We start from the raw sequence: 23261 nt of genomic DNA on the forward strand, positions 1-23261 counted from the left end.
CACAGCCCTTTCCTACAACCACAGCTTCAGGGGAAGCCTCCTTCCAGGGGAGGGTGCCAGGCTAGTGGAAATTGTCACTGCAGCCCAGGGGACAAGCCATTCCCAGAGACATTCCTGGGAAGTCGCCATACCTGGAACCAGACCAGAGACTTTTGTCAACCTTTATCCACTCAAGTGAGGCAGGATCGTCAGGAACTCTTGTTTGGGACATTAAAGAAGCCAATTCCACCCCTCTGACAACTCCTGCCTGTCCTTTAACCTTAGAGGCAAACCCATCCCTCTGCAGGTGCTGAGATGTTGTGTACAAGTCAGACAGCAGACAGGCCCTAGAGAGGGATCAGCTGAGGTGGACATTTCCTACCTCGTGCAGATCTCACCTGGAAGACCTTCACTTCCTTCAGTAAAACTGCCCCAGAGACAGCAAACAAAGGGTCAGGGGAATACACACAACAGCAGCTGCCACATTCTTTGTGCCAGTCTGTTTGAGCCAGTGCTGTAGGAGATGCAGGTTAAGAATGGAGAGATGCCCCAGAGAACCTCTCAGCAGGGTCTGTGCCAGCTACAGCCACAACAGCAGGACACAGAGGACATGTAAGGAGCACTGTGGATTCTTCTTTGTCCAAGAGTCCCAAATCCCAGCTTTTAAAGTAAAACTCCAGGCAATGACAATTCAGGGGAAGCAACAGCACAGAAAAGTCAGGGGCCAGAGTCTGGGTTAGCACAGCAAAGGAACCAGCCAGGAAGAAATGGGCATTTGTTATTTTGGATTGCTGTCCTAATCTGTACCAAAAAATAGGTACAGTACTCTCTACCCTGTCCTAATCCAGTCACTTGGAAATAATCCAGTGTGGGGATCAGAAAAGACAAAATAATCCACTGTAGAGATCAGGAAAAGAGAGGAGTCTGCTCCCTTTCAAGCTGGAGCAGGGGCAGACGGAATGACAGTGTTAAAGGAAAACCAGTGTGTGGATTATGGTATCTTAACTCACTTAGGAAGTTTCTCTTTGCTTTGCCCAATTTGAGCCAGTGTGGATCTAAGAGACAATCAGGTAAAACAAAAGACATGGCCACAGTCACAGCAAGTCAGCAGCACAGCCAGCACACCCCCTAAATTTCCCCTCTCCCAGGTCCATGTCCCACCTGGGCAGCCCTGCTTGAGCCAAGGGCACACTGCACACTCCCTGCCCTGCACCAGCTCAGAGCTGAGCCCACAGAAGCATTTATTGAAAAAATCTGGGCTGCTCCTGGGCAAAACTGAACAGATTTCATAAAATGGAACCAGCAAGAGAAAATCCCTTTGGAACAGGTGCTGTGATTGCCAGCAAAAATGTGTCTGGGCTCATCCTTCACTGTGCTCCAGATCTTCACTCTGCTTTTTCCCAAACTTAAGTTCAACTCTGCTTAATGCAAACTGCAGCCAGCAGAGGAGGGAAGTGGCTCCCTCTCCCATTCCCCCTTTCCAGCCTGTGAGCTCTGCTCTGCTCCCAGCACGGGGACAGGCCTGGATCTTCCACCTTGGAGAAAGCAACGTGGCACTGCCAAAGCACAGAGTGCAGGCAGGATTCAGAGCAGCAAACCCCAGAGTGCCCCGTGCCAAGGACCTGCTCCCCCCTCTCCTCCCAGGGAAGATGATAATGGAGCACCTGACTGAAAATAAACCCACCAACCCAGCTTAGCTCAGGACAATGCAGATCTGTATCAGCTCCAGAGGCTGAGCCAGGCTTTCACACCATTCCACAGGTCTAATGAAGAGTGTGGAGCCTAAAACCCTCCTCAAAAATACACCTTTTTCCTGAGGACACAGAATTTGGGTGACAGGGACCTCACAGACAGCACACATCTAACTAATGTACGTTTATTTGCAAAAGACACGGATTTTCTACACTGGAAGCCAACTTGTACCACTTCCTCCTCCCTGAACTGGGGAAAGGCCTCACAGAGTGACAACTCCTGCTGAGCACAGGCTGCAGGAGCCCCCAGTGACACCAGTGACACCCAGGTCCTGGCTGCTGGCGAGGCTGTGCCCAGAGAGGGCTCAGTGGTGGAACAGACGGAGGTTGGTGTGGATCAGGGTGATCCCCAGCTCGTTGCAGGCCTCGATCACGACGTCGTCGGCAGCCGAGCCCGACGGGGCGGCAATGAACTGCACTCCACTCTGCACAGACAGGAGCAGGGCAAGGATCAGAGATGGAAACACAAAATCCCCCCTGGAAGGGGCTGGCAGTCCCATCCTTCATCCACATCCCACTGAACAAAGGCTTCCATCCCCAAAGCTGCTCCTTGAGGGGGCAGGAAGTTCTCTCTGCTTCTCAGAAATAACCCTAAAAGGGTTCCTCTGGAAGCAACAGGCCTTGGCTTGATACTCCTGAATATTTTAATAAATTTTAATCCTCTGTTCATCCCAAATCAACCAACTGAGAAGTGACTGGATAATTACTGTCGGTGTGAGAGCAGTAACCACCAGGAACATCCTTCCCAGGATCTGTCCTAGAGCAGGGATTTTGCTCAGCAGTGCACACTAAATGAAAAGCTCAGGCTGCACAGGCACTCCCCTGGAGCCACCCCGATTTCCTGGCCCTGCCATGACCTTACCCTCTTGGCTCTGTCGACGTTATCCCTGAAAGGGAAGAAGGCATCGGAGCTGAGGGACACAGCAGACAGCTTGGCAATCCACTGCTTCTTCTCTGCTTCCGTCAGCTGCTTGGGCACCTCCTCAAACAAGGCCTGCCACTTCACCAGGTCCTCATCCTGCAGGCACGAGAAGCAGCTCAGCCCCACAGCACAGAGCTCCTGGCAGTTCCCTGGCCTCCCTCTGATCCCAGGCTTTCTGCTCCATGACTGCTGCTGGGAACTTCATCCCAGGGGGTTTAGAACACACCACCACCATCAGTTCTTCCAGCATCCTTCAAATGCTCTCCCTCCCCTCACCACAGGACCTGAGGGATTCCTTCTCTCCCTCCCAAACTTCAAGATGCTGTGCCTGCAGTGTGCTGCTCCATAAATGCCAGCAGGCATCTGGTAGATGACTTAACCCATGACCAACGGCAGCTCAGTTTATGATTCACTTTCTGGAACAGCAACGGATCCAGTTCTTACCCCTTTAAACAAGCAACTGCCCACAAGGTGATTCACAAGCTCCCTAATCCGGCTCTTGGCTTTTGAGACTGAAAAGGGAGATCCTATTTTGCTGTCTCACTGTGGCCTCTAACAGGGAGGCCAGCTGGATTCTGAGAACCCAAAGCACCACACAAACAAACAGCTGTGTGTGAGAAGGTGCTGCTGACAGGGCAGGGAGAACTGGAACATCAGCTGGAGCTTTAACCCATCCCCACTGCTGGGAAGAGCCAGAGCTGAAGCCAAGCTGCTCACTGAGGCACAGGGCAGGCTGTGGGTGCAGTCAGGAAGGGGCGAATCACTAAATGACCCTGGGGGATCCCCAGCCCAGCCCAGGATCCCCCAGCTCTCTGCAGCCCCCATTACAGCACACCCCGGGGTAAGCCCTGCCCCAGGGCTGGTTCAGCAGGGCTGGCTTTGCAGGGCTGGTTTGGTTCGGCAGGGCTGGCTTGGCAGGGGCCGTGCTGCCGGGGAGCCATGGGCAGCACTCACCTCCCCGATGGTGTCGGTGACGTACTGATCGATGGCGTTGGAGATCTCGGCCCTCTTCACGCCCGCCCTGAACCTCATGGCCAGCACGCGGGGGTGGTGCCGCAGCCACCAGTTGTTGGCCTTGTCCCCGGCCAGGCGCGTGCAGTGGATGCGCGACTGCTGCCCCGCGCCGATCCCGATCACCTGCGCACGGGTGACACACACACGTCAGGGCTGCACTGCACTGGCTGGCACGGACACCTCCCCTGTCCGAGCCCAGGACATCCCTCTGGCCACCCTGGAGGGTTTGCAGACCGGACAGGGGGTCTGGGATCTGTACAAGGGGCTCAGCCAGCCTCACACAGAGCCCAGGAGGACACTGCCTCTGATCCCTGCCATGGGAGTGAATGCCCACGTTGTATGAAGAATCACAAGCTGAGAGAATTCAAAATAAGTAGTAGCTAGTTTATCGCAGAGTATAGAATTTAAGGTTTTTAGTACATGGGCTTGAAGAGGCAAGATGGAGGAATTGGGGAGTGGTCCTGTCCCCCCTGTTCTTGTTCTTTTCTCCCATTTTTTGCTGAGTTGTATTACAAGGATTGGTTTAGAGTAGAAATGACATGTTAACATAGGTAGTAAGTATTGGTAAGATTCTGTAAATAAAATGTTTGTTGTGGATGGTGGTTGGATCAGGGAATGGTACAAAGGGTCCGGGACCCTCTGATCCGCCCCAGTCCACCGCGTGTCCTGCTCTGCTGGAGATGTCTTGCAGAGCTGAGAAAGAACTAAGATAAAGTGCCCTGCCAGGGAGGCCTGGCAGAACTGAGAAAGAACTGAGAGATAATGAAGAATAAACAACCTTGGAAACATGCACTAGCAGACTCAGCTTGTCTGGCTCCGGCGTGAGACCCTTTGGGCAAGGGAAGCTCGAAAGCCTGATTACCTCAGGGAACAGCAACCCTGAGGAGAATCTCAGGGAACAGCAACCCTGAGAGAAAACCTTATTGCCTCGGGGAACGGCAATCCCGAGGAGAATCTCAGGGAACGGGAAACCTGAGACTCCCCCAGTTTCCCTGCTCCTCACCCAAGCCCAGAAAGTGATTAATGGGGGAAACTTGGGAAACACCTGCATTCCTGATCGTGTAAATTGGTTTTTCCAGGGCCAGCTGTCTGCACTGCTAACTACCACAGCTCTTTGGAGCTGACATTCACACTCAGAAGACTTCTGTCCTTTCACCCTTCTAAACAGCACAGCCCCAGCAACCAGAGTCAAACCTTTAACCTCAGGAGAGTGACACAGTTATGGCTCCCTGCCTCTTCTGGAAAGGGGCACTTCACATCAGCTGAGAGGTGCACTTTGTCTGGCAGGGCTGGTAAGGAAGTAAAGCCACTGCTCACTCAGGAATGCTGGTCAGTGGCACCGTTACATCCCATGAATTGTCAGGGCCTGGGGCTACCACGCATCTCCTGTGCTGCCATCTGCCAGAACCCAGGCTTTTGGAAATAGCTGCTGCTAACCCTATTTAACAGCACTTGTGCTTGATCTCGAACAGACAAGCAAAATCCACACAGTGCTTTTATCTCCAGGAAGCTGCTATGAACACACAGCACTGGCTCAGCTTCTGCAGCCAGAGCCACCAGGGCTGTCACACCTGGGCTGGAAACTCTGGTCCATCCTGCAGGCCCCGCTTCCTGCAGAGAGCTCCTGCCATTCCAGCCCGGAGATCTGACAGCAAACAAGCCTCCCCCATCGTTTCCTGCTCAGCCACAGCTCAGCTGCTCCCCAGACTGCTCTCCAGGGATACAGTGCTGAGGCCCGAGGTGCTGGCCGGTGCCTCAGACTTCCCAGCTCAGACTGGGACACATGGTAAAGCCATAACTCGCAGGCTGCCCTCAAAGGAATGACTCATTTGTCTTCCCATTCATGAAGACACGGTGACTTCACCTCTTACCAGAACCATAAAACATTCTGCTGGATCCTGTTCCCCCAAGGAGCAAATGAAAGGCTTGGTTGGCTTGGTTTGCTGTCAGATATAATCTGCTCAGCCGTAACTGAAGTCATGGGTGCGTAATAAACCCACAGGGACATCGGTGCTAGCACAAACACCAAACAGACACAAAGTTTCTCACAGTTTAGTGGCACCTTCCCCCTGACAAACACTGCTCATGTCCAAGCTCTGCTCTCAATGCCCCCACCTGAACTTGCAGGGGACCCTGCACCCAAAGGAGCCTGACAGCAGCTGCACACTGGTGTGTTATCACTCCCACAGAGGCTTCTCCTCCCTCCCTGCACAAGGGAGAGGGCTGGCTGTGTCCCACAGCACAGCAGGGACTGCCACCCTGCCCTTCGCAATGGGACTGGCAAGGCTGGGCTACGGCAGGGGATTTCAGCTGGGGATGCCGATGCTGGACAGTACCCCAGACTGGCTGCTGATAGCAGGGGCCAGAACACCACGAAGCATTCACAGGTTTCTAATATTTGGGATGTCCTGTGTCCTTTCCCAGCCAGAACAGTGATTTAATCTTCATCACGGCCTTGTGAGCTGTCGCCTGGCACTCCCGTGATGGAACAGGGTGCTGTGCTACCTGTCAGCATCCAAGAACCTTTCCTTTCCTTTCCTTTCCTTTCCTTTCCTTTCCTTTCCTTTCCTTTCCTTTCCTTTCCTTTCCTTTCCTTTCCTTTCCTTTCCTTTCCTTTCCTTTCCTTTCCTTTCCTTTCCTTTCCTTTCCTTTCCTTTCCTTTCCTTTCCTTTCCTTTCCTTTCCTTTCCTTTCCTTTCCTTTCCTTTCCTTTCCTTTCCTTTCCCTTCCCTTCCCTTCCCTTCCCTCTTTTCACATCCTTTGTGACCTAAATTTTGTCAAGAGATGAATAACTAAATTTTGGCTTGTATTCAACAACTCCAAAATGGCAGGGACTTTGTACTTCAGTTGATCAAAGCGACGCAGCCTGTGAATTCTTCACAAGCATCCCCAAACCTACAGAGGTTTATCTGTAACGCTGGTTCAAGCCATTGTGTTTTCCCATTTTAAAAGCACAGGTTCTGAACACTGCTGGGGAAGATTTCCTCAATCCAGCCTGGAATTTCTGGTCTAAAGAGACAGCAGTAGCTGAGCTTCTGCTTAACATCACAACCTCCAGACTTGTACCTGCATCCCCCCTCACTCTGGCCTGTACCTATTCCCCTGCCTTTTTCACTTTATAAAATCCTTCTTCCCACACCTCATCACTCCCTGCCCCACGTGGTGCCCTTCCCCCCCACAAAAACACAGCCAAAACCTCAAAATCCTCCACAAAGGAGCCATTCCCCCCCTTCCCCACACAAAAATTAATTATGTTTCTTTCAGAGCTCAGTCTCCTGGGAATCCAGAAGTGCTTAAGCAGAGCATATTAAGTGAGAGCAGTGAAAGGAGACAGCAGCACAGGGTGAGTAGAAAAAACCCCAAATCTATCACTTAATAGAAAAAAGGTTGGGTGAAAATTAAGAATTACTTGACTAAAACCACTTTGGTTCACAGGAGAGTCAAACAAATCCCACAGCTGGAATGCTGTGCACAGCGTGGATGAGCTGGACAATGCCCAAAGGATTCTTGCAAAAAATGATCCAGACTGGTCTGGGTTTACTCAGATTTACCCTGAATGAAAACAAAAACCCTAAAGCCACTTGGAAATATAAAAATCTAATAAAGGACTTGACCATTGGGAAGACAAACAAAACAGTGAAGTCACTGGGAAAGCATAAGGTAAATTAACAGGTTTGTTTTATGCTACCGTACAGAGAATAAAGAAAGAATAATTTTAAATTGCTAATTTAAAACATGATGGTGTCATTAAAGCAAGTGTAAATCAACATGGTACACGCTAAAAGTCAGCCAGAACAAGTGGAAGTGTTTATTGCAATTAGTGGCAGCTGGCTTCCTGCAAATTAAGCGACACTCAGGTCCAGAAATGCTTCCCACTCCTCACCTTCCTGGAATGCACTGACACAGCCTGGCTGCAGGGCCTGATCCAATTCTGAACCCAGTGATGCCATGCACCAGAGCTTTCCTAGGCATCCTCATTTCTCAGGGATGCTGTGGGGCTGGAATAACCCCTGGAAAACCAAAAGCAAAGGGACTGAAAGCAAGCTGGACTTCCCAGGCTCGGCTCCCGTGACCCAAGCCAGGTCAGATCCCGGGAGAGCAGAGGAAGTACAGCCATGTGGAAGGTGCTTTCCACAGGAAAATCTGCAAGGCACCCCTGCAGCCCAGGCTGCTGCACCCCTGCAGCCCAGGCTGCTGCACCCCTGCAGCCCAGGCTGCTGCTGCTGTGATGAGGGGAAGGCAGCAAAGACAGTGCCACATTTGTTCTGGGGCTGTCTAATGATGCTGAGTGAAGGGAATCATTTAAAAGCAAAAGAAAGCCCCAGCATAAAGCAGAATAAAAGACAAATGCTGGCTCTCCAGAGACATCTTCTGAGGAAGCACACAGCACAGGAGCCCAGGAAGCCCTGGGAGGCAGCACTGCAGCGTTTCCAGGCTGTACCAACCCCTGACAAACACAAATCAGTGCCAGTGCAAGGAGAGCACTGCTGCTGACTCTCAGTCTCTACCTGTAAAGGTTCACACTTTGATCCATTTTGCTGATTTATGATGTACCAAAGCTCAAAAACATTCTCTTATTTTTCTTCTGTTTCTTTTTAAGTAATCCAGGCCTACTGAAAAACTTCCACAGAGAGCAAAGAGCCAGCTAAACAGCACCACTACAAGAATGATCTGCTGGGCAACAATACAGCTTTCCACACATTTACACCAACTTTTGGATAAATTATTTAGGCTGAACACCTGGTGGTGGCTTGGTAAGAACAGACTTTTTTACAGTTCAGGATTCAACCTGAAAGAGGGGAAGTTTAGGTTAGATACTAGAAAGAAATTCTTCCCTGTGAGAGAGGTGAGGCCCTGGCACAGGTTGCTCAGAGAAGCTGTGGTTGTTCCATTCCTGGAATTGTTCCAGGCCAGGCTGGACAGGGCTTGGAGCACCTTGGGATAGTGGAAGGTGTCCCTGCCACGGCAGGGGTGGAATGAAATAGGCTTTAAGGTTCTTTCCAGCCCCAAACCACTGTGTGACCATATGATTCATAATCTCAATTACACATTTGATAATGCCCCTGTAAACTCCAACATCCATCATCAGCTTTTTAAAAAAATATTATCAGGGAGACTAGAAGATTTTTATTGCCCTGGAGGGGTGAAAAAAAGAAGGCATAGCCTATCTTTCTATGGAAAAATGAAAATAAAGAAGCATTTGGACAGTCAGAATCCAGCTGAGAAACCTAGTGTAATCTCCTAAGGCTCTGCACCGACTGCAACACTCCCTGAGAAAAATGATGTGAAAGGACAGAGCAGTTAGACAGAAAAGACTCAAGGCCACAGTGCAGAAGCACATAAGAGCTCTTCCAACAAAAGAGCCAGCCCTGCCATGAAAAAGGTTTAGAAGCAGCCTCTTGAGAACCAACAGCAGTGTGCAGGGCAGCTCCCGTGGCCCTGCTCAGAGCTGCTGTGTGCTGCAGGCACCCACCTGGCCGTCCTTGGCGTAGCACACCGAGTTGGACTGCGTGTACTTGACGGCGATGCTGGCCACGATCAGGTCGCGCACCGCAGCCTCGGGCAGCTGCAACAGAGCACCCCTGTCAGCACCGCCCGGCTCCTTCCACACCCCACACACAGACAGAACCAGGCAGCTGGAAAACCCTGCTTTGTTCTGTTACCAGCACGTTTTGGTTAGATTAAAACCCGTAAATGATTGGTTTGGCAGCTGATCTCCCAACTCTCAGGGGTAACACTCAGTCTCAGCAGGTTCCATCACTGGCCTTAAGCCTGAAAATCTCTCTGCATTTACTCTCACCAGCTGGGCTCACAGGCAAAAACCAGGAACACAGCAATTAAACCAGCTCCCCAAATCTGTATTATTTTGAAGTTCCATTCCTAATTTATGAACACAATTTTTATTACCTCAATATCTGAACTCGCTTCTGAGCCCATGACTAATCGTGTGTTCATTAATGTCTGTTTTTTTAATGAGAACAAGATCAGAGACAAAGAAATCACTGAAAACTTTCTGGTGATGTGGGCTCCGACTGCTGAGCAATAGCAGCAGCCAGGCCAGAATTTACTCAACACCAGGCACACAAAAGGGTGATGGAAACAGTGAGTCAGGAGATGTGACAGATCCTTAGCACACAACAACTGCCACACGGTAGCTTCTTGTTTACAAAGACTATTTACAAATATTGTGGTAGACAATGGGAAAGGTCCAGCTCCTCTTATTTCTCCAAGGAATCCAAACAAAGGAAAGCTATCTTGATTTACCCAAGTATATTAGGTCCAGAAAGTCCGTGCACTGTTTGGCAAGAGCCAGTTAAACCCGATTAACACATTTCAGGAGCTCTTACAATTGCCCCGTGGTAAATTCCCTGAGGGAGACCCAGCAGTTCACCCACCCCAGGTGCGCCCAGGCTCCCTCAGCCCCACACTCACGTTCTTGTTCTTGGTGACGATGTTCTTGAAGAGCGAGCGGTCGATGACCGCGTTGTTCCTCTTCTGCATCAGGTTCAGGCCGTAGAGGGTTCGGACCTCCAGGTCATCGGGCTCGTACTGGGGATCCATCTGAGAGCCAAAGGCAGGCACACAAAACACTCTGAGACCAAAGCCTGCAGTCCTCCAGTTTCCACACACAGGGGAAAAGCACGCACACACACACAGAGCCTTCCAGGGGAGGGCAGCGGTATCTGGAGCTGCTTCCTACACGCCTCAAGCTAAAACTCCCAGCCCTTGGTGGCACTCGAGGAACAGTGAATGTGATTCTTTCCACAGCTGCACTCTTGGGGCTCCATCTCCATCCAAGCTGGAAGCACAATTAATTTACACCAGCACAGGGATCAGGTCAACTGGAACTGTGACACCGCACTCAGGTCCACACATGCACGGCCTTAGTCAGAATTTTGGGAGCCCTAGCTGAGGTTCCAGACAGGAAACAACCCAGACTAAGGTGACCAGCTCTAAACAGGAGTGTGCAGATGCTTTATGTGCCTTTCCTAATCCCCTGAACGTTTTAGACCAGCTTTCCTTAGCACTGCTCTGCATTCAGCCCTGCAGATACAGGCTTCACTAGTATGACCTCATCCTTGCAAAGTTAATTGAATTCCAGGAGGTAATCAGCTGCCACGACTGTCTGTAATTTCATTCCTTCTTGCCTGAAGCTCCTGAGCCATCTTCTCCAGCTCCCCTGGCAGCTACACTACAATTGCAACTTCAGCTAAGCCTCGGATTTTCTTTTTGTGACGCTATAGTGAAGTTCTCTGCTCATTTGTCTCTCAGAGGCAGCAGAAATAGGACCTGACAGCAACCTGTGATCCACGAGTCCTGTTCACCAGAACTGGGTGGTTTTGGAGTCCCAACAACCACTGCAGAACTAGGAAGGCAACCTGACACTGACTTGACCACACAGGATTAATACTGCATGTTAAGGCTGGGGGATTGCTGCAGCATCATCTCAGGTCCAGAGTGTCTGTGCTTCCAGTTTCATCCCTGACTGGAGCAGAGGTACAAACCTGGAGCACACAGTAAGCACCGTTCTTCTTTTTGGAAAGGATTTTGAGAGCTTCTTCCTCGTAGCCAGGAGCCACCACACCATCAGACACCTGCAACACACAGAGATTTCAGCTTCCACAGGAGAAAAATGAAACAGGGGCTACGCCTGAGGGCTCCCCTAGACTTTTCCTGCACTAAAGACACAACTCTCGTGGGGTCTGTCTGTATCCTGCAACAGCAAAAGCACTGCTACAGTTGGGTTTCAGTCCTGGAAACAAAAACTAGCAGGGCATTGTGAGCTCTTGGCAGAAGTTAGTAAAAAGCAAAGCACATCCCTCTAATCAGAATGGAACTAATAACTGATATCCTCCTCCAGGGGGAAACAGCTTGACCGCGGCATCCCCACTTCTCAGCCCTATCAGCAAACGTGGCTTAAAACCCAGTAAATCTTTATTTCAACGGTGACACTCCTGAGCAGGCAAACACACTGGGAAAAGAGCTGTTAAGAGCATGGAAACTGAGAGTTTACATTCACCAGTGCCATCAAGCGATGCACAGCTTTCACATTTGTGCCTTGGAGTGTGGGTGAGGCTTTTTCCATTTTCAGCAGCACTGCACCAAATGTTACCCTCACAAACAAGCTGGATGTGCTTTCCTTGGTTTGACATCATAAAATCACAGAATGGTTTGGAAAAGGCCACCTCACTCCATCCTCCTGTTGTGGACACCTCTCATTAGATCAGGTTGCTCCAAACCCCAAAGATTCTGTGATTCCAAGGAAAAAGCACAGCCTGGAAGTGGCTGAGCCTGCATGCATGTGGCAGGTAGCAGCCTATTTCTAAACTCCTGCCTTGGGCAAGGGGCTGACCATCAGCATTCCAGTCCTTCACATCTCCTCAAGCAGACCCCTGTGCCAGCCTAAGCAGGGCTCCTTTCCAGAGGTTTGCAATCATCTCATAAAAAGCAGCATTGCCAGCTCTGCTGCTTCACAGGCTCCAGCATATAGCCAGGTGTGAACTGGTAGGGAAAAAAAAATTGCATCAAAAGACTGGTGTGAATTCTGTACTCCAGATCAGAGGATTCCACAAATGGCCCAGTGCAAGTCTTCCTGGTAAAATGGATCAACTTCCAACAAAAAGGCTGTTCCAAACCAATGGCTGCATCAGAATGATTCTCCTCGATACCCTGGAATGATCTGCTGCTGTCACTGACCTCTCTGGAGATGATCTTGGCAGTGGCCACGTCGCAGATGTCAGACAGGGCAATGAAGTCACCGAAAGAGGACATCCGATCAGCACCTGAAAAATCCTCGTTTTACTCATTACCCAAACTGCAGCGTCTGACAGAGAAAACTCTTCCCTTCTACAGTCCAGTCAATTGCTGCGAGAGCTCAGAATTTAATCCCACAGCAAAAATAACCACAAAAGAGGCCATAAAAGCAACAAGGATGAAAAATCCTACCTCCAACACATGGACCTTTATATATTCCCACAGTTCAGATATTCTTCCTTCTTCACTGCCTCTGTCAAAGCTCTAACTGTGTAATGACTACCTCCAGCACTGCAAGCAGCTCAGCTGTACCCTTGGTGGCAAGAGGACAAGGAGAGGCAAGGATGACACGGAAAGATTTTAGATGGGAGACGTTAGTTGGAAAAAGAGGAAAGCTTTTAGATGGCTATGCTCCCACCTGGCTTTTCCTGCAAGAAAGCAGACCCAGAAATGTAGCAGCTTTTTTCTGTTTTAAAATAAGTCTTTTCTATTTAATGGCATAGCTAAGGTGAAATCAATTCCCATCACAAATGCTCCACTACCCAGCAAGGTCAATTCTTCTGTCCCTGCCATTCTACGGGTTTATTTTTCTAGCAATCATGCAATGGTTTGGTGAGAGCAGCACTCAAAGGTGGTCTGTGAAGAACGAACCCAAGCCAATGTGCTCCTTATCAAGTCTGCCTTGATTTTTGTAATCTGTGCAGGTTCTCTAGGAATGCCATGGAAAATGAGAGACGTAGCAAGCTATCTCAGCTAAGCAGAGGAAGCTGGTTTTGTTTACTTTTTTTAGCTTTTTTTGGTGAGCTCTGCAGTACAAAAGCATTAAAGAAACCCATCAAATAACCTGACAGAAACATCTCTACTCAAGTTAAATATTCCTGAGCACCCAAATGCTGAGTGTGCTACCAGCACTGCTGTTTATCCAGATCCTTCAGTCAAAGCCCCACATATATAGATATGTGTGTGTGTATGTACAAATTTAGATTTAAGTATCATCTGACAGGTCTTCTAGATTCACCAAAGAAAAGGATCCGAAGTGGTTTTAGCTCTTTGAAATGGAACACAAGGGCTGCTCTCTCTTGGAAAGCAACTTCTGATAGGCAATCAGGAAGATCCTTATGGACAATACCCTCTGGGAGAGGAGTGTGGTGCAAAGGGAAGGGCAGGGGAAGGGCAGGGGAAGGTGCTGCTGAGGTGCTGAGCGCCGAGCTGTGGTTCCGTGGAGCCCTCACCTCTGCTCCGGGCGTAGGCAGCGGCCAAGGGCGTCAGGCTCTTGTGCAGGTCGTGCACCATGCACACTTGGGCCTCCTCCTCGCTGAGCGGAACTCCAACAGCAGCACCTAGCGGGAAAGGCGAGCCAGGGCACTGCGGCGCTGCCGCCTGCCCCGGGCCCGCCCACACGGCCCGGCCGGCGCCCCGCCCTACCTGCGGGGCTGACGTGCTTGAAGGAGGCCGCGGCAGGGATGCCCAGCGCCTGCCGGAGCTCCTTCACCAGCTGCCAGGCGTTGAGGGCGTCGCAGAGGTTGATGAAGCCGGGAGAGCCATTGACCACTGCAAACACAGCACAGGGACACGCTGAAGCAGGCAGAGCCCTACCCCAGAGCTGGGGAGCCAGCACAAAGGATTTCTCCCACAGAGCACTCAAATCGCTGCACGCTGCTCTTGTTCAATGACCCTGGCTCCTCAGCAACTGGTGGAGTGCCCAGAAATCCACACCAAGAGGAAAGGCCATTTAAAAGTCTGCTCTCAAAACGTTTTGCTCTGGCCCTGACGGAAGAACTGACATGGCAGCACTGTGAGCATTTCAGGAGACTGGAGGAGAAAAGATCATTTTAACAATAATCCACATCCAGGAGGAGTGAGCATAGCATTGTTCTGCTGCCATACTGGAAGGCAGACCTGCAAGCAAATCAACCCTCAGTGCAGGAATGAAAAAGCTTCCCAAGAGATCCAAGAGCTGAAATGGGGAAAATGCTGCAACACAAAGCTTCACTGCTTATTCAGTGCCCACACACATTGAAAGCAGGCTCAAGAACAAGAGTAGCCAGACCTTCTCTCCAAAATAGGGGTTCCCCTCACTACAGCAATGCTGTGGCAAGTGGCACACCCTCTAAGATGGCAGAGTGACACACCACACCTGTCCCAAACTTGTAAAAGTGGGGCTACTATCCCTTCCTTCCGCCACCATCAGCAGAAGCAGCATTCTACAAACCCAGAGTAACAACCCTCTGCTCAAATCCATCGAAGAAAGAAAGACAAAAAAACCAACAAAACCAATTCAGGCCTGGAGAAAAACAGCTTGGTTTCTAGGCAGAGTAAATAGTGACACAAAAAAAAAATGAGGAAGACACTAAACAAGGAAAATGGCAAGTAGAAAAGCATCTTAAAAGGATGACGAGGTTTTCCTTTGCAAAATCTGGAGGTAATGTCAAGCAGCAAATACACTACATAAATCTGTTTAAAGCACCTTGGCCACACAATCCTACTGCAATTGGTCCTGTGGGGCTCACCAAAGCAGCTCTCCAGTCTCATACAGCTCAACTTTTAACTGCAAAGTCAGTGCCCCTCAGTAATAAAGCAGCTGTGGAGACACTGCTGGCCATCCCTGAGGTACAAGACACGTCCAAGCACCTCCCCTCGCAGCCTCACCTGTCAGGGGCAGCTTGGCTCTCGTGGTGTAGAGCTGCGCAGGGCTCTGGTGAGGATTCATGCCGTACCGCAGCGGCAGCTGCGACACTCCCTTGCTGTACTCCTTCCGGAAGTAGTCAGAGATGGCAGCGTCGTACTGAGCAGTGTGGGTGAAGGCCTGGGGACAAAATGGGGGACACTTGGCAGCTCAGGAACACCAACTTAGAGAGGATTCAGTGTTTAAAGAGGTGGGGAACCTCTTTAAACAGGAGCCTGGCCCGGCCCTTCAGGCAGGGAAGTGTGACCCACCTTGAGCGCCAGCAGGCGCCGGGTTTCCACGGCGGTGTCTTTGTCCCTCGATGCCGCCATCTCTTTGGCCACCGCAGCGTAGTCTGCAGGGTCACACACCACGGTGACACGGGCGTGGTTCTTGGCAGCTGCCCGCAGCAAGGCCACTCCCCCTGCAAGAGAGGGGCACGGGCATGGAGCACTTCCCTCCATGAGGCACGGCTCAGGCCAGGAAGGGACGTGCATCACCGATCCCTTGTGCCAGATCAATGTGCCTCCTCCCTCCAGCACAGACAGGGGTGAGAGTGCTCTTCAAAATTCTCCAGGCTGGTGAGTTTGGCTCAATCTGCAAACTGACTGGGCTTGGCAGACCCAGGCAGAGCTGCAGGGGTGAGGGAACAGGATGAGGGTTGTGATGAGCAACTGGGGCAAGACTGTCTTCCACATCCCAAAGATGGCTGTCCCCTCCACCATACTCTTCACACTGGGTCTGCAGGAAAATTTGCTTTCACACTGCCACACAACACGGGTTCCCAAATGTCTCAGCAAATAACCATGAATCTTGCCCAGGTCCTCTGTGTGAGATAAATGCCACACTTCTGCCTTCAGTCTGACTGCATTGCGATTTCAACTCTTTAAATCACACAAGATGCTAGGCTGTTGCAAAGGAAAAGTAGAGGCTGGCATGGCTTCATGCAGAGCAAGTATTACTCCATAAAACATTTAATAGAGAGCTCTGCTGGGCATCATTTGGACTAAACTACTGCGAGAAAATCCAATCCCAATCCAAGCACATGGCACAGAACTGTGCTGTTCACAGGCTGCCGAGCAGAAATGCTGCAGTGAGGCACAGCAAGCCTTTGGGGTTAATAACTAGCAGCAAGAGAAAACATGCTAATGCAGGTGTCCATGCTTCCCAGCCCAGCTCCTGGGTACTCTCCCACATGTTCAGACCAACCCCTGTTCTTCCCATAGAGAACTTCCTGCATTGAAGTTCTCACCCATCCTCAGAGCACTTTCAGTGGCTCAGCTCTGCTCTCCAAAGCTCATGGTTTTTTAAATTTCTATTACATTGTCAGGCTGCAAAAGAGGTTTAGTCTTGCTGTCCATGTTTCAGCAGGAAGCATGGTCCACCTGGCCCTACCTAGCACAACCCTCAGGCTCCTTCTTTAGGGCAGTGCATGACTTGGCCCCCATGCAGCGTGCCTTGCCAGACTGCTATTGCCATTTCAATTGCTCAAAAGCAACCAGGCTTACCCAACTATGCCTTCAGCCTGCTCCTTGCAGCTCCTGAGCTCTTGAGCAGACTTCCTTTACAGGTGTGCAAAGACCACCAAACAAAAAGAGAAGAACTGAGACCACTCAGAAGCACAGAGTCTGTCTGGAAAGCAGATCTGCTCTCCCTTTAACTTACCAATGTCAATCTTTTCCACTGCATCCTGGACAGTCACACCGGGAGAAGACACCGTCTTCACAAAGGGGTACAGGTTGCACACTACAACTCTGAGAATTGAGGGGGAAAACTGGGTTATTCAGCAAGAAATAAAAATGCCAAACTGAGCTTGGCAAGCTCAAGATATCACCAGTGTTTTTATGGTCTTGTCTCTCATAAAATCCCGTGGTCAAGAGTGGTGCTCAGCCCAGGGGCAAGTGATGGTACAGTACATTATGACATTCAGCTGAACTCTGTGTACCAAACAATGTCAGAACCACAGTTTGCAGCAACCAGATTAAAGGAAGAGCTGCTTTAAATACATGTGTCTGAATATAAATGTTTAGTGATTCTGGTGCACAACCTCAGCCATTTCAAAGGACTTCAAAGTGGGCTCTCAGTAATATTGAAAATGGGCACCCACCAAATCTCAGAAGAGAGTAAGTACCCAAAAAAAGGTCCACTGCAAACAAAGTACAATCAATCTAATTTTCCACAACTTTTCCAAGAGCAGAAAATGACCTACATGTCACCTTCTGGACTTTTAAAATACCAACCACATATGAAACCTCAGTGTGCAGCCCAAATGCCATAAAACTTCTGTAGCACATGAAAGTGGGGGAGAAAATCGACTTTTCCCTCTCAAGCTAAGACTGGACCTTACTGGAATTAGTTTTTCCATCTGATCTAGGAGCAGGTCTGTGTCCCAGCAAGCACGATGTAATAACATGCCTGTCCCATCCTACCAGAGCCACAGGAACTGCAGTGAAAGGAGGGATTTGTTCTGACCTTCACAAACAGGATTTTTAATCCAAGAGAATGAATTTACTCTCTTGATCTGAGTACATGAAGGTATCGAACTCCAAGGTGTGCTCAGTATGGCACAGAACTGCTGGGATGAGTACCCTTGTGTCCAAATTGCAATATCCCTTTGTTCCCACTCCATGGGAACTCCAGCAGAAGGGATGATGAGCTTCCAGTATGGCTTTCAGAGCCACCCCCAGTGTCTCTAAATTTCCTGCAATGTCTTTTATTGTCTCTTCTGTTCCTAATGCTCCCTGCCCCCCCGATCTACTCATGCTCCTGACCTGTTGCAAACCATCAGGAATCTGTGGGCTTTAACATTGCTAATGCTTTTATCTGTGCAAACCAAGACAATCAGTATCAGGCTTTCCTTCACTGACTTGGATATGCAAATTTTATGCAACTATGCAAAGGCAGTCCTGCTGAGGATCAGCTACTTCTGCTTTTTGCAAGAGAACCTGAATTCAAATTACCAGTCTGGATGCAAGTGCACTGTAAGTCACTGATGTAAGGGCACATTATTCCCCCAGCAATTCAGCAGAGCCTGCTTTAATATGCAGCATGCTCTGAAGAGCCACCACTGCTGAGCCATCTAAGAGGATTCCTGTGGTTTTAAATTTCAGGTTTTCAAATTCAGCCCAGAAATCTATCCATCAGATTCTACAAGTAATTTTAAAACTCCAGACGCATTCTGGCCTGCAGTTGTATCGCACCTCTCACCCTGGCTACACCTACAATTTGCTATGTCCACTCAGCCATTTGTTTCTGAACCAGGAGTTACTCCCTGAGTACAACTGGTTATGCACAAGCAGCAGCTGGATGTTAACACCAGTGAGTTACACACGGCCCCCAGCTGCCCTGAGTGACTGAACTAAGTAAACACATTCTAACAAAAACTGAAATAAACCCCCAAACTTTGGTACACGAGTGCACAAACTTTGTTACTTCAGCTTCTGGATGCAGCTCACTTGCTCCCAAGACAGCTCTCAAAGTTTTCTGTCTCTTATCTGTGTGTTTTCTGTCTGAACAAACGCCATGTTCCTGACCTATTTTCCACGTCTATTCTTTATTTATGTGTTGAAACTCAGTAAACATTATGCAAATATCAAAGGGTATATTTACTAAGCAAGCATTTCAAAACCGGGAGTTGCCATCTGATCAGACACGTGGAACCAACCTGAGGGAAGAGGAGCCAGCTTCAAAAGCACTGAACTCAACTCTGCAGCACGTGTAACGTGGCCCTACACTGACTGTGTGTAACGTGTCAAAATTCCCAGGGAACCAGAAGAAACTCAGACCTCTGAGTTCCCTGTGCAAACCACAACAGAACTTTCTTGTTTCAGTTTTCTCTTACTACAAGTGGTGAGGAGGCGCCTGTGGAAATTTGTGGTTTTAAATACACAGTATGAACTGCCAGGGCAAAGAAAGGAGGCTGCAGATCTGCTGGTGTGCAGAGGTTGCAATCCCTCCTGCTCCCCTTCCTTGGTGTTGACTGGGCTCTGCTGCTGGTTTTTGATTACTGATGGATTGCATCACATCCCCCAACATTTACCTTACAAGGCTGAAATCCTGTTTCTTCATATCAGCATTATCCTCTGGAATATTGCGAGCCAAGATGCCTAATTACAAAAAACAGTGCATCTCCGTTAAAAAAGAACCAAATCACCAACAGGTTTTGAATTCAACACCTCCCTTCACATTGTACTCTTGTCCTCAGAGCCTTTCTATCTAAACTTTTTCATTTTAGTTCAGACAGCACTCTCAGCCGCTGCTGCTTTATTCCAATTTACAGAGTCTTTGGCTGCTCAAATTCCATGCTAACAGATCTTCTTCCCCCAGTGCTAAATCCTAGAGTATTCCAAATACTGACGAGGAGCCTCAACAGTGTATGTTCTAAGCACTCATTGCTACCCTTAAAACACTGAAACCATCATCAAGGACTTCATGGGAGAGAAAAAGGACCCCTGCCCTAGGAGACAAGGGAAACAAGAGGGAATGAGCAGTGTAGGTGGCTGGTGGGGGTCTAGGAACTCAGAGAAACATGGGAGTGATGTGAGTGTGAGGAACTGCACAGTCCTGAGTTCAGGGTCACGGGACATTGTCTCCAGCCCTCACGTAGGATGGGCAACGGGTTCCACTTGAGGTACCTCAAGCACAGCAACAGGAGGTGAAAGGATTAATGTGCAGGCAGACCAGTTATCAGAGATCCTCCCTGCTGAAGAGGAGTCAGAGAACATCACAGCATGCAGGAATCATACCTAAAGCCTACACTGTTGTGCTCCTTGTGGTGCACACCAGACCCACCACAGGTTAAACTCTGTGGAGCTCCCTGCCCCACACGTCTGCAGCTGACTCTGCAAAGGCATTTACAGAGAAGCTCTGTTACTTCTACCCCCAGGGAGGGTGCTCTGTCTAACTGCAGAGATGCCAGCATAGCAACAACGAGGTAATTCAGCCACCCTGCACTTCACCCCGTGGCTTTTCACCTCTCCGTCTGTTCCTGGAGCAAATCTGTTCTCACTACTCGGTTCTCCCACACAACCCTTGAAAAAGGCATCTGTGAACTCCTCCTTCCCACCCTCCCTGCCCTCTTTTGCAAGCTGCATTAGCAGAAACATACCAGCATGGACTGCAGGATGAAGGGTTTTCACACGTCCACCCAGCATCTCAGGGAAGCCTGTCAGGTCCGAGACATCTCTGCCCAAGAAGAGAACAGGACGGTAGCAGATGTGCCACACTGACTTTATCTAGAGGCTGAACGACCCAAACCAAAGGAAGTGTCTAGATTTCACTACAAAACCCCCCTATGCCAAAGGGACAACAGTTGCTTTTCCCATGAATGGAAGTAAAGAGCTCATGGGTCACACCCAACTAAGCAGTACAGCTATTTCTTGAATACACTGGAGTAACCAAGATAAGCAAACCCCAAGTCAGAATGGCTTACGGAGAGAACAGAAGCCCATGTGGAGGTGCTCTTCCTCCCAGCCCAGTTTCACCACTCCTTGTGACTGTTTAGAGTGGTAATAACAATAATGAGGGATGGGGAAATGTGAGCATCCTATGCTTCAGGCTGCACTGACAGCACAGCCAAGGAAATAACTTGGAGAGACACAGCCAGGTGCTGGGTAACAGTGAGCTCTGGGAGTGATGCACATTCGTGCTGATGTGTCCCAGGGAGCAACCACGGTGTTCATGGGGACTAAAAAAGGAGTTCACAAATAACTGACATTTTTTTCATCACTGCACTGAAACCCATTTTTATTTGGCCACAACTGTTTGTTTTGATTACGGCATGGAAGAAACCAGAACAAATTTCTCCAGAATCATGGGCTGAATCAGCCAGTGACTGTACACAACCTTTTTCCAACAGTGGATGCACAACACTTAAAGGCTCCATCTGCATTAAGTGATTGTGCTGGGAAAATTACTTGTGACCAGTGAACTCCAGCAAGCTTCAACATGTTCCTGACACCACATCAGTGCTGTCTCAGGACCAGGCAAAGATCAGCTTTCACCTGGCTGTGAGGAGCAGCACTCAGGGCAGATTATGAACGTCAGGGTAACATATTGTCCCATGGAAACAAAGCTGGCTCAAGGCAGGCAAGGAATTCCAACAAAAAGCTCCAACACTTCTCCTCACTGTAACACTCCGCAGCCTCAGCCTACAGATCCCTGGACAAAAAGGTTCTGAAGTTTGCTTTGGGGCAGGGTTTTCTTTTCTTTTTTTTTTTTTTTTTTTTAAGGGAAGACTTGCTTTCAAACCAATTTTCACTCCTTTTTGTTCACAGAGAAAACACTTTAAGCAACCTCAGGGCCCAAAGGAGCATTTTTGGTGGTGATGTACAGGGGAGTGTGTGTACCTGACAGGCAAGCCAGCATCCCTGAGGGACTTGGCAGTTCCTCCGGAGGCAATTAAACCCAGGCCAAGTGCATTCAGGCTCTTCGCAAACTCCACCAGGTTGGTCTTGTCAGAGACGCTGAGCAAAGCTGGCAAGCGGGAAGAACACGAGTGTTTGCGTTTTAACAGCGGGACAGAGAAAACGACAGGATTAAGCGAGTGAAGAAGCTTTTTAAAGTTGCGTAGTTTAAGAGTGTATTCGGTGCTCGAGGAGGGGAGCACCGGAGCCTCGCGGTCCTCAGGGGAAGCCGCCCTCAGGCGAGGCCGCCCCTCAGACGAAGCCGCCCCTCAGGCGAGCCACGGCCTGAGGGCGCGCAGCGGGCCCCATCGCCTCAGCGCCTTCCCGCTCCCGGAGCCCTGCACCGGGAACGAGAACCCCCGGCCCGGGGCCGCAGGCAGCGCCTGCCCGCCCGCCGCCGGCGCCCCGCGCGGGAACCGGCGCTGAGGCGCCTTCCGGGGCCGCCCCGCCGAGGCGAAGCGGCGGCCATTGCGGGCACGGCGGCGGCGGGGCACCCCAGCCCTCAGGGACTCCCTCCCGCGGCCATCGCCCGCCCCGCGTTACCGAGCTGCTGCCGCGCGGCCATGGCGCCGTCGGTGGGTGCAGGAGGGCGCGGAGGCACGGAAAGGGCGAGCGGCGGCGGCCCGGCGGGATTTGGGCGCACGGGGGCGGGAGCCGGAGGGGGCGGCCCGGGCGGGGCGGGGAATGGAGGGGGCGGCGGTGCCCGGGTCCGGTGGCGGGCACGTGTGTTCGGGACACACGGGTGTCCTCGGGGTGCGGTGCCCTGGAGGCCAGGATGCCCCGCGGTCTGTGTGCGAGCGGGTGTTCCTGCTGCACATGTGCTCGGTGTGTACCATGTGGGTGCACCAAACATACACACATACATATATATATATATATGCATCAACACCACACCCACACAGAGCTTCATATAGGTGCACACACCCACTCTCATATTGAATTTTCGGTGGTGGGAAACCCAGTTTAGTACACAGGTGAAAAGTGAGGTGCAGGTGAGGCCATGCCTCTTCGCAGTGGAAGGTGGTGCAGTAAGGACCATTAATTTTTTTCCAGGAGTTCTGACAGGAGTTTCATCTATGGAAAGTCCTCTCGCAGAGCTTCCACACGGGCAGAGGCAAAACACTCACCAAGTCTGAGGTAAAAAGTCATCTGCAAATAGTAAAATTATACTTTTCATTTTTTATTTGTCTCTGTAAGGGGAGCTATCAGGGGAGCTTTTTTCCCTGTGTGGGCATCCAAATTTCCCGAAACTCCTTGCAAAAGAGCTTTGCTTGTTTTCCTGCTAGCCTGCAGTTCACAGGTAGCACTGGCTGAACACGTTGGCTTTAACAGGTTAAAATCTGTGCTGTGCCCTGCACACCCCAGCAGCATTTAGCTGCAGCACTGGGACAGCAGTGCTTTTTGCAAGTAGAGCTCTCTGCAGTTAATTTGCAGCACAAGCCCTGGCCCCACCTGGTAATATTGAATCAGCAATAATGTCAGCACGGGCAGGCCCCTGAGGCGTCCCTGAGTATTTCTGTCACATTTTCATCGGCCACGCAGGTGTTCATTGTACACCTGCAGCTCCCAGAGCACTCAGACTGCATTAGGCACTCCACCTGCATTAAAAAAGGAGGAATAAATGGAAGTTTTTAGTTCTTGCAGGCAAAAAGGTGGGAAGTACAATGCAAGTGCAGCTGGAAGGCCCAAACACTTGGCTGTTTTGATTTGTGAGTCTCTGGGCTTGGGCAGTACTGTCTGTGTGAGGAAGAGTCAAGCCAGAAATACCAAACA

The 23261-nt window shown here is 50.2% G+C and overlaps 1 protein-coding gene across 1 annotated transcript; it reads right to left on the reverse strand.

Annotated features, from left to right (window-relative positions):
• Positions 1–1839: 1839 nt before the first annotated feature.
• On the reverse strand, positions 1840–22186 carry ATIC (5-aminoimidazole-4-carboxamide ribonucleotide formyltransferase/IMP cyclohydrolase). Its single transcript, XM_063400097.1, has 16 exons — positions 22032–22186; positions 21432–21558; positions 20192–20268; positions 19124–19190; positions 16750–16838; positions 15357–15508; positions 15069–15225; positions 13845–13970; positions 13652–13759; positions 12363–12448; positions 11171–11260; positions 10098–10226; positions 9139–9231; positions 3607–3789; positions 2593–2748; positions 1840–2155 (listed from the first exon to the last, which is right to left on the reverse strand). The coding sequence occupies exons 1-16, from the start codon at positions 22051–22053 to the stop codon at positions 2036–2038; spliced, it is 1782 nt and encodes a 593-aa protein (XP_063256167.1). The 5' UTR covers positions 22054–22186; the 3' UTR covers positions 1840–2035.
• Positions 22187–23261: the final 1075 nt, after the last annotated feature.

Source organism: Prinia subflava, chromosome 6 (genome assembly GCF_021018805.1).
Source record: "Prinia subflava isolate CZ2003 ecotype Zambia chromosome 6, Cam_Psub_1.2, whole genome shotgun sequence".
Classification (NCBI taxonomy): Eukaryota; Metazoa; Chordata; class Aves; order Passeriformes; family Cisticolidae; genus Prinia; species Prinia subflava.

Bases quoted from the DNA above. Each gene is read 5' to 3' on its own strand.
- ATIC (XM_063400097.1), bottom strand. From the start codon at position 22,053: ATGGCCGCGCGGCAGCAGCTCG. The intron at 21,559-22,031 runs GTAACGCGGGGC...CCCGCTTGCCAG, and splicing joins GGCCGCGCGGCAGCAGCTCG to CTTTGCTCAGCGTCTCTGAC. The intron at 13,971-15,068 runs GTGAGGCTGCGA...CTGTGTTTGCAG, and splicing joins AGCCAAGCTGCCCCTGACAG to TGGTCAATGGCTCTCCCGGC.